The sequence below is a fragment of the Arachis hypogaea genome, chromosome 5 (assembly GCF_003086295.3).
Source record: "Arachis hypogaea cultivar Tifrunner chromosome 5, arahy.Tifrunner.gnm2.J5K5, whole genome shotgun sequence".
NCBI lineage: Eukaryota > Viridiplantae > Streptophyta > Magnoliopsida > Fabales > Fabaceae > Arachis > Arachis hypogaea.
The window spans coordinates 33,085,588-33,096,891 of NC_092040.1; the positions used below are offsets into that span (position 1 = coordinate 33,085,588).

At 30.4% G+C, this 11,304-nt stretch overlaps 1 protein-coding gene across 2 annotated transcripts; it reads left to right on the plus strand.

The window, feature by feature from the left end:
- The first annotated feature begins 2,701 nt into the window (after positions 1-2,701).
- LOC112801138 (ATP-citrate synthase alpha chain protein 1) lies at positions 2,702-6,933 on the plus strand. Of its 2 annotated transcripts, none has more exons than XM_025843712.3 (13): positions 2,702-2,853; positions 3,347-3,457; positions 3,777-3,953; positions 4,070-4,231; positions 4,354-4,434; positions 4,548-4,599; positions 4,723-4,837; positions 4,951-5,032; positions 5,230-5,325; positions 5,416-5,517; positions 5,621-5,737; positions 5,828-5,944; positions 6,598-6,933. In XM_025843712.3, exons 2-13 carry the CDS (start codon positions 3,359-3,361, stop codon positions 6,667-6,669), a joined length of 1,272 nt encoding a protein of 423 aa, XP_025699497.1. In that variant the 5' UTR covers positions 2,702-2,853; positions 3,347-3,358; the 3' UTR covers positions 6,670-6,933. The 2 variants fall into 2 exon arrangements, with proteins under 2 accessions (XP_025699497.1, XP_025699496.1); XM_025843711.3 differs by having other exon boundaries at positions 2,741-3,104.
- The last annotated feature ends 4,371 nt before the right edge of the window (positions 6,934-11,304 follow it).

Here is an 11,304-nt window from a genome sequence, read left to right on the forward strand (position 1 = left end):
GCGAATCAAGTTTATGAACCATAAGATTCCTGTTAGGCTGGTACAACAAAAATATATTTATTTGTTAATTATACATTTTAGTTTAAATGAATAAAGATTATAACAAATAATTATTTATTAACTATACTACTATACGTACATAAATAAAAAAATAAAATAAAAGATACTATATTATACTCTTTATTTACTAATTTAAATAATCTAAATATGGTCATAAATAAAAAATAAAATAAAATATAATAATATTATTATCCTTGCTTGATAGTTATCATAACAAATAACCGAACAAAATTCTTTTTGATATTCATATTATTAAAAAATATTCATTAATTCTTCAAGTTAACTAAATATAAATTAAAATAAAAATATATTGTGACAACAGAAAATTAAAATACAAGAACAAGAATTTGAAAAATAATAATATTTATCAAATCTATAGAAAAATAATCACAGTATAACAAAATATTCAAAAAATTTATACGACCATATTTATATTATTTCTTTGTTTATTAATTACAAATATAAAATAAAATAATAACATACTGAAAAAATAAAAATATTATCCACAAATAGTTTAATATTTATATTATTTATTAAATTTAATGATTACAAATTTAAATAGCATAATAATATTAAATACAAATAAAGATAATAATATTAAAATAATATGTTATATCATGATACTATTAACACACAAAAAAATTAATATTAACTAAAATTAAAAAAATAAATTACAAAAAAATTATCAATTTATATAAATTAGATAATCCAAATAATTGATAATATATTTTTTAAGTACGGTATAATTATCTACCATTTTTTATTAATACAAATTGATATTTTTTATGTATAATCATTTTTAAATACATTACTAACACACTACTAACTCTTTTCTTCTTCACTTTAGACTTCTCTCTCAAACTCACTCTCTTCAAGTTGAATGCATCAAATGGGGGAGAGTTGGGCTCTATTTAAAGAGCTTCAGCCTGCATTACTAGTTTTCAGAGAAAGGAGCGGTCTTCTACATGCAGACCACTTCTATCACGCCTTTTTTGTGTTAAAAGAACACCTATAACTTCTCAAAAACGTATGTAAATTCCTGCAAAAACTGATTGTAGTCCTGACGCAACATGCAGCTACTATGCTGCGGGATGCTGTCACGATGCTGCTAACGGTGTTTCACCACGCCTCCTATGTGTGTTGAGAGCTGCACCCACAAACCAGCAAAATATTCTAATATCAATATTAGGCAAAAACACAATATTACTCTTTATATGAAAAATAAATTCAGAAAAATGAATCCAAAATTTAATCATAATTTTATTTTTTCAATTATTTACAAAATTTTATTTTTTCTCCCCATCTAAATGTACAAAAATTTTTTTTCTTTGCAATTTTTTTCTAAATCCAATGAGGCAAAATTTAAATACTCAAATTCCTTCTCAATTTTAAGTCGCATCCTATTTATAAATTTTATTTTTTTCTCAAATAACAGAAGTTTATGATCACTTTCATTTTTATTTTTTACCCTATTTAATCCAACAGTTGAAAAATATAAGTATATCATTTAATCTATTTTTTAATGTGTAATGTGTTTTTTTTAATGTTATGCTTAATTAAGTAACATTTTAAAATTTATTTTTATTAGTGTGTCTTTTAAATATAATATATAATTATTAATTTTGTAATTTTATATTTTATATTTTTATTTTAATTAAATTTTTATAATTTAATTAAAATAAATTGAAATAATTAAAAAAATTAAAAATTAAATTAAAATGAAATCAAGCATTAGAGACTTAGAGCACAACTGACAAATCTCAAATTGAGTTTTAAATCAAATTTTATAATATATGGCCTCTAAATACTTATGTAGTATTTTATGAGATCCAAAATAAACTAAACTAAAATCAAGCATCGAAAATACTCTAAAGGATCAATATTTTTAGTAAAAAAGAGAGTTGCTTAATATTATTGATTTAATATAAGATAAAATATATATAAAAAAAATACTAGTGACTTAAAATTTAATTTTTCATTTTTCAATGACTATGAAAAATATTGGCTTGATTTTCATGCATCATTAAAATCAATCTATACTGTTACATCAATAAAAATAATCAATTATCAAATTTATTATTTAAAAATTATTTAAATACATAAATTTAATGAAATAATCATATAAAGATATTGTAAATGAATTAAAATTAAGAAAAATGATAATATTATTTTTTTCTATAAATTTTTACAAATATATAATGTAAAATAATTATGTGAAAAGTGATATTATAAAAAATGAGAGTGAAAATATTATTTTTCTAAGGTTAATTCATAAATTCATCACATTTTTTTAACAAATTAACTTATCGATAGCAATATCTCAAATTAGTTTTTCAAAAATAATTTGTTGAATAATTTAATTTTTAACAAATTTTAATTATTAAATTAATCCTTAACCTTTTATTTTGTTAGATAAGTTAATCCTTATATTAAAATTGAATAAGTTAGACAAATTAATTTATATTAAAGATATAAGAGTATATAAATTTTTTTTATATCAATCTCTTTATATAAATATATACTATAATATAAAAAAATTAACTTATCTAACAAAAAGAAAATTTAAAACTAATTTAATAATTAAAATTTATTGACAACTAATTCAAACATATTACTCTATCTGAAAATAAATAACAAAGTTGTAGGATGAACTTAATAGCACGCCAGCAACAAGCAGCATAGTGTAGACAAACAACCCCAACCATTAAGGTACATGGAACTTTGAAACAACGTTAAGTGGTTACATTGGTCCAAGAAGGAGGAGAGGAAGAAGAAGAGGGGGTAGATTAGTAGGTAGGTACCACATGTTTATGTGTTGTTTGTTTGTTTGTTCCAATTTCTGAACTCTTTTACTATTTGGCTACCTTCTTCTCTAATTCACCAACCAACTACCCATCATTTTCTTTCCCATTTATTTTTCGCTCTCTTTTTTTCCGCTCTCTCTCTATATATATACACCCATCACGCCCCTCTCATCATTCCTTCACCTCTCGGTTAGATCTAACTATCCACACCCCCCTTTGTTGTTTCATCTCTCTGTTTTGGTAAATCCTAGATCTTCAATCTCCCCCTCTTTTTGTTTCTGTTTAATCTTAAAGCTTCGATTTTGATCCACTTTTTGAGGTCCCATTGAGCTCATTTCGAATGGGTTTGCATGGCTTTAATGAGATTTTGTTTTGTGGATTGGTAGCGCTTTTGGCAATTCAGATCTGTTTATAATGGATAATTCATAATTGGGTTGTTTTCCTGTTTTGGAATTTTTTGTGCTTTCGGTTTATTGAAATAGGTTGAGATAGAAATGGCGCGCAAGAAGATCAGAGAGTATGACTCCAAGAGATTGTTGAAGGAGCACTTTAAGAGACTCTCTGGCCGAGACTTGCAGATCAAGTCTGCACAAGTGAGTACTTTTATCTTTTGTGTGCAGAATCATGAAGTTTTAGTTACAATGTGGATATGATGCATGGTTTTGTTTTAACTATATAGCTGAACCTACATCAATTCAAATTGGTTTAGTGGCAAAACAACATACTCTTAATTTGATTGTAATAGGAAATGTTTCAGTTGTGATTGAAGCTAGTTAATATGCTATGTTATGTGCATATAACGGGAAAAAGAAAATCATTTTTTCAGTGATAGTTACAATCATAAATGTGATTGGGTGTGGTGTGCATATCAAGGTTGGTTGAGTAATGATTTTGTTGTGGTTTGTGCCTCAGGTTACATCATCCACTGATTTCGCTGAGCTTCAAGAGAAGGAACCTTGGCTTTCATCTTCAAAATTGGTTGTGAAGCCTGATATGTTGTTCGGGAAGCGTGGCAAGAGTGGCTTGGTTGCCTTGAATTTGGATTTGGCACAAGTTGCTTCATTTGTGAAAGAGCGACTTGGAACCGAGGTGCTTTGCCCCTCTACCCGCGAAACCTTTCATTTCTCTGTTGTCCTCAGTATTTTGGTTCCACTCTAGTGTTTGATGCTTTTGGACTTTCGGTCATGTCTTTCTCTTAAATATAGGTTGAGATGAGTGGTTGCAAAGGACCCATAACAACTTTCATTGTTGAACCTTTCGTCCCCCACAAAGAAGAGTTTTACCTTAACATTGTATCCGAGAGGCTTGGGAACAGCATAAGCTTTTCAGAATGTGGAGGAATTGAAATCGAAGAAAACTGGGATAAGGTAGCGCAATGCATATCCTTCACATTACAAATTAGACACTCGATATATTTTCTGTGAAAAAAATCTTTCCTTATAATCCATAACCTACACTTACAAAGTGTTTTTTTTTATATATATTTCAGGTTAAGACTGTATTTGTTCCAACTGGAGCGTCTTTCACATCTGAAACTATAGCCCCACTTGTTGCAACCCTTCCCTTGGAGGTAATTAAACACTTTATTTTATTTTATTTTTATATGAACATAATGTCTTGATTCGAGATGTAATTCTATTGAAATATGTGATTTAATACTCTTATGTAATTCTTTCCTTACAGATCAAGGGAGAAATTGAGGAATTTCTCAAGGTGGTTTTCAATATATTTCAAGGTATAGAATATATATACCACTGGATGGGATTGCATGATCAACTTTATTAACGTTTACATTTAAATTTAAATTTTCTAACCTTCCATTATTTGATTCACTTACTTTACTTTTCTTTTGTGTTAGACCTGGATTTCACTTTCTTAGAGATGAACCCATTCACATTGGTTGATGGAAAGCCTTATCCTTTGGATATGAGAGGCGAACTAGACGACACTGCTGCTTTCAAGAACTTCAAGAAGTGGGTTCCTCCCCTTTAACGAATGCCAACTATTATGATCTAGGATAGGATCCTATATTTCTAGTTTGAGGCAAGGAGTTGATGGATAACATACCTCATCATATTTGTTGCAGATGGGGAGACATTGAATTCCCATTGCCATTTGGAAGGGTTATGAGTGCCACTGAAGCTTTCATTCATGGATTAGATGAAAAGGTGATTAAAAGTGCTGCCCTTGTAGGTCCTTAATTAGTATGTAATGTTATCTCTTGGCTTGTATTTTATCCATGTCTATCAAATTCCCGATACTAATCTCTCAGCAGTCATCAATAGTTTAATGATGATGGGAATAACACTATTGCTTCTAGTTATGATGATAACAGTTAATTTTTTCATGTATTTAACATTGGCAGACAAGTGCATCTTTGAAATTCACAGTGCTGAACCCAAAGGGCCGAATTTGGACAATGGTAGCTGGTGGAGGTGCTAGTGTCATCTATGCTGATACGGTGCGTTTATCTTATTTTCAAAACCAAATTCACAGTTGGAATCCATTTCTTTACAGTATTCATTGACAGCATCGTATAATATTAATATAGGTTGGAGACCTTGGCTTTGCATCTGAGCTTGGAAACTATGCTGAATATAGCGGTGCACCCAAGGAAGATGAGGTCTTGCAGTATGCCAGAGTTGTGATTGATGTAATTAACTTTTATTCTCTACTTTATTTTTATCTACTTATCAATTTAGAGATTTGGCATTGTTACCTAAAAATAGCTAATGAAATACATAATAACTTTGCAGGCCGCAACTGCAGACCCTGATGGCCAAAAGCGAGCTCTTGTGATAGGAGGGGGCATTGCTAATTTCACTGATGTTGCTGCTACATTTAGTGGCATAATTCGAGCTCTGAAAGAAAAGGTAAATACATAAAATAGAGATTTACTCATTTGTATCGTCATAAACTCTTTGTAGTATCGATAATTAATTGTTGAGGTATTCGCTATTCAGGAAGCCAAGTTAAAAGCAGCAAGGATGCAAATCTACGTGAGGCGAGGGGGCCCCAACTACCAAAAGGGTCTGGAGAAAATGCGAGCCCTCGGAGAGGAGCTTGGCATCCCCATTGAGGTTATATCATAACTGATTCCCTTGTAGATTGTATATAAAGTAAAACTACATTCTAGTTCCCTAAAAGCGTTGGCTCTTAACAGATTATTCTTAGAAAAATCATATACATAATACAGTATTGTCCTTGTAACAAGCTTCAGGTTTTTTTTTTTTTTATCATTTTCTTTTTTCCTTCTTACCATTCCCTCTCTAGAGCTAATATGTTTAGATTATGATTTTTCTTTAAGAGCTAGGCTGAAGATTTCTAGGACTAAAATATAGTTTAGTTCTTTTTGAATAAATTTTGCTTTTTTTTCCCCCTAGAAGCTGAAGATTTGGGCTGTAAAAGATAAGTTTTTCAAAAGCTGAAAAAATGCAGCCTTAACTAACATACTATCAGAGATATAACTATTCATGTGTTTCCTCCTGTTAGCTTAAACTTTTGAGAGAAGTGGTTTCATGACCTGGTATCAGAGTTTTTACTTTTTATGACCTAAATGTCGAAAATTCGATCCTGGTTGACCCCAAAAGAGGCTCTTGCGAGGGTGTTAGAAATATATCTATTCATGTATTTCCTCCTATCAATTTAAGCTTTTGAGAGAAGTGGTTTGTTTCATAACACATACCAATAGAAAATTCTTGTTTTGAGGAGGCTTATATGTTTACATTTACAGGTTTATGGACCTGAAGCAACAATGACTGGCATATGCAAACAGGCAATAGAGTACATCACTGCTGCAGCTTAAATCATTTGAGGTCAATGCATTCTTTTTTATATTGGCAAGTCTGAAGTCAATGCTCAAGGCTGATTCTTAATCCCCGTGTTCCCATATTTTGAATATTTTGGTTAGAACATGTATGTTTACAGAATTCAATTCATCAAACAAGTGTGGGGGGGGAAATGGATAATAGAAGAGGATATGGCTGAGGATGTTATTTTTTGTAGAATTCTGTTGGCACTATGTTGACAAAAATAAAATAAGATTGTTCTCATTTTGTTTAGACTATTATACCATTTGCTACTGAGTTTTGTTGTGCCTCTTTCTTCCTCGTGTAATCTGTGAACGACTGAACGGAAATGCTTCATGAACAACCCTTTGTCAATCAATGAATCAATCATATATTAAATTTTTAAAGAGAGTTTTTAAAAGGTTGTAGTAAATATATTTGATAAATAAAGATAAAAGTGATTTTCAATAAATGTAACTTACAAAAATTGTGTTTGATAATAATTTGAAACACAATGTAAGCGACATGCAGAGTAATAACAGAGAGAACGGAAAACTGAGAATTTGTATTATCTATCTCTTTTTTACACAATGTACTTAGGTATTTATATATTGCATTATCTAGGGCGAACTACACTCGACTATAGTTACATTCAAGACTAATTAAAGAAAGGTCTAACTTCTTAGAATAAAGGTCTAACTTCTTTACTGAATATGTGATATCAGGTGGTGTCACTGTAACATACTATAATCCTCTAATTAGTGACCTATAAAGTGTTGGATCTTCATATGATGGAGCACCTATGGATGTTAGTTTTACAGAAGTAATTATATGTGTAATCACAGATTTAGAATGTTGCATTCCTGCCTTTGCAAGTAGTTTAGTAATATATTTACATTGATTTAGGAAAATAATATTGTCACTAATGTTTACAGCTTCTATCCCTAACAAGTAGTTTAAATTTTCTAAGTCTTTTAATAGAAAAGTTGAATTTATTTGCTTAACAATCTTTAGAATTTCTTCCTCACTACTACCTGTTATAAGCATATCATCCACATATATTAAGATATATGTGATTGATGTTGCTGTGACCTTGATGAATAGGGAAGGATCAGATTTGGCAGATTGAAAGCCAAATTTTCTAAATGCCGCAGTAAGAGTAAAATACCATGCTCTAGGTGCCTGCTTCAACCCGTAAATAGCTTTATTTAATTTGCATACAAGATAAAGATCAGAGTATCTAAAACCTGGTGGTTGGGCCACATAAATAGTTTGAGTAAGTTGTCCATTAAAGAAAGCATTATAAAAATCATATTGTCGAATCTTCTAGCCTTTAGAGAGAGCTAGAGTTAGCACTATTCGTATGGTTACTGGTTTGATGACAGGAGAAAACACCTGATCATAATCAATACCAGCAGATTGAGTTTTCAGTGGGAGTTATAACTTTTGATTGGAAGGTTTGAGTTTGATAGAGCCATGTTTGGTGTGAGTAAGCATAGGATGCGTGTTGTAAGGAATCATAGCACGAAGATTATGAAAAGATGAGGGTAGTGGAAGAGCCATGTTTGCATATGAGAATTGGAGATGAAATTGTTGATTTTGAAAAGATTGGTCAAACCGAAAGAAGCAAGATGTAGCAACATGACCCAATTTACCACAACCTGATCGGCCTCCACGTCCTCTACGGCAAAACCTCCTCGTCCAGAAAAACTATTGTAGCCACGACCTTGGTTTGAAGCTGAAGAAGAATCAGATTGCTGGTTGTCTACAGCACTGGTGTGAGCAACATTAACTTAAATGTATCTGGCTTTCTAAAGCGCTCAATGATGTCTTCTTGTGCCATTAGAAGAGTCTCAAGATCTAGTATGGTGTAGGGTGGTTCTTTGACAATGACAAGAGTTATAAAAGAATGATAATCTTCATTTAAGCCATCAAGAATCACATTGGTGTATTCAGAATCAGTGATGGGAGTTCCAACTGCAGCTAGTGAATCCACTAATTTCTTGATTTATAGAAGATATTCAGATGTAGAACCAACCTTTTTAACTGACATGAGTTGTTGTTGAAGCAGGTGAATGCAAGCTTTCATTTGAGAAGCAAAGTATGTATGGATTCTGCTCCAAATTTCATGAGCAAGTTTAAACCAGTATCACGATGTTTAAAGGAAGCATCAAGTGAAGCAAAGAGCCAAGAATGCATGTTATAATCATCGGTACGTCAATCTTGATATGTCTTGGATTCTGTTTGTGAGGGTTCTTCTTCAGGAGTAGAAAATCTTAGAGAAATTTTGGAAGGATCTAGATGATCTTGTAATTTCTAGCCACATATTGCGAGTGTTGCAAGGTTTCTCCAAGTAAGAAAATTATCTTCAGAGTTTATCAGCAAGTGAAATTGGGAGAAATTTGTGAGGTGATCGAGTTATTGTGATGGATGAAGAATTGGAATTGGTGAAATGAGATGGTGGTGCAGAATTTACTAAAGAATCTACCATGAATCCGGTGGCACTTCTGATACCATGTAAGTAACATGCAGAGTCATAACAGAGAGAATGAAAAACTGAGAATTTATATTCTCTCTCTTTTTTACACAATGCACTTAGGTATTTATATACTGCACTACCTAGAACAAACTACACTCAATTATAGTCAATTAGTTACATATAAAAAAAATTCCGACTTCTTAAACTAAGCTCAACTCTAACGATAAAATAAATTAGAGCCTCATTCACCGGGTCAAAAAAGGTGACCCTTTAACATTAGAGTAAGGTGAATTCAATGGTGTAGAATAAAATTTTTTTCTATACCTATAGATGTCAGATGTCAACTTTCCTAAATAGCCATGAAACCATGCTACAATTATGATGCACTGTTGAGCGTCAGAAATAACATGATGATAGGAGAACAACTCCTGTGTTATTTTTCAGAGGTAGTAGGTTCAGTTAAAAAAGATTACAGAATTATTATTATGGAAATCAATGATGATTAATTAATATGTGGCACGTTAGTGGCTATTCCCTCAACCATTAGTGGCTCTTGGATTCCCCCTCAGTGGGTACCTTTAAGATTAATTATGATGCTAGCTATCCTGGCAGTGGTGCTCGAGTTGGTTTTGCTTGTGTTAGCAGAGATTGGAAGGGAAAGTGGCAACGAGGCTGTCTGGGAACAATTGAGAGTCGTAGCATTTTGCAAGGAGAGTTGTTTGCTATTTGGAGAGGCTTTCTTTTAGCATGGGACTCGGGACAAAGAGACATTATATGTGAGACAGATTGTGTGGAGGCTTTTACTATTGTCAATAATTTACAAGATTGCTTTGGGTTTATTGATCCTTTGGTGTTAAAAATTCGAGATATCATGTCTTGGAAATGGCGTGCTGATCTTCGATTGATCTTGAGAGATGCAAATACAGTAGCAGACATCATGGCAAAGACCGCAATGAGAACCCTTTCTCCCCAAGTGGAGCTTCCGTTGGCTTGGAAGGAATTTGAGAGTAGTATTCAACGGGACTGCCTTTCTTAAGCAGTTTCTTGTTTTTTTTCTCGTTCTTTGTTTTTGTTTATTTCTTTTAAGTCACAAAAAAAATATATGGCACGTTAATAAGATGGACTTAGTAGTGTTGTTTGTGGGCCTTAGTTTATGTCTGATGTGGGTCATTTGTAGTTCTTTTATAAGTAAGAATGAGTTGTTGTCAATTGGAGCCCACTTACAATTAAATATCTATCATAGTTTATCATTTATTCAATTATTATCTATCTTTATTCTCGTCCGATTAATCAGTTCTTCAGAGGATCTATCAGACTAGGATGGAGTGAATAAATTGATCAGTTAATATGAATATTCAATTATTTCTTTAACTTGGAATTGATTTGATTCACATCTTTCATTTGTGATTGTAATAATTATTTTTAGAATATTTAAAATTTAAAATGATATCTTTTAAAGTTAGAATATTTAAATTTAAATTTAACAAAATAAAAATAACAAACTAAAATTAAACTTTAACTAAATTAAAATTAAAATAATATTATCAAAATCATTTTTTTTCGTTTTTAAGATTGGTATATATAATTTTTTCAATTCTAATTAACGAGAGCAATGAACACAATTATTTTTGGATAAATTTGAGATGTATTAAGAAATTATTCATTATGTAATTTTGTAATTTTAGATGTGTATAAAATTATTTATATTAAAAAAATATAAACATGAATTTTTTTTGGATGTATACTAAAAATATTTTGTGTATTATCTTATTATTTTGAATGTATTAAAAAATTTGTTTATGTTAGAAATAATATAAACACAAATTTAAATAAATTTTGGATATGTACTAAAAGTACTTTATGTATTATCATATTATTTTAGATGTGTTATGAATATCTGTAAAATAATAAAAAAGCCTACCACAAAAATTAATCATGAAAAAAAGAAAAAAAATGTTTAAGGAAAAAAAATAAAATATAAAAATATATTTAGGGACCTACTGATTTTGAGCAAAAAAAAATGTAAGGCATTAGTTTGGTTATTTTCATTTTTGTTTTCAACGAAAAGAAAAATAAAATGTAAAAATATATTTAATTAAATAAACTAACATTGTTTTCAATAAATATTTTAAATGATAAACTATGATAGATATTTAGTTGCAAGCAAGTTCCA

Excerpts from the sequence above, each read along its gene's own strand:
- LOC112801138 (XM_025843712.3), top strand. The coding sequence starts at position 3,359 with ATGGCGCGCAAGAAGATCAGAGAGTATGACTCCAAGAGATTGTTGAAG. Across the intron at positions 3,458-3,776 it reads TGCAGATCAAGTCTGCACAA|GTTACATCATCCACTGATTT; the intron begins GTGAGTACTTTT and ends TTTGTGCCTCAG. Across the intron at positions 5,738-5,827 it reads TTCGAGCTCTGAAAGAAAAG|GAAGCCAAGTTAAAAGCAGC; the intron begins GTAAATACATAA and ends TTCGCTATTCAG.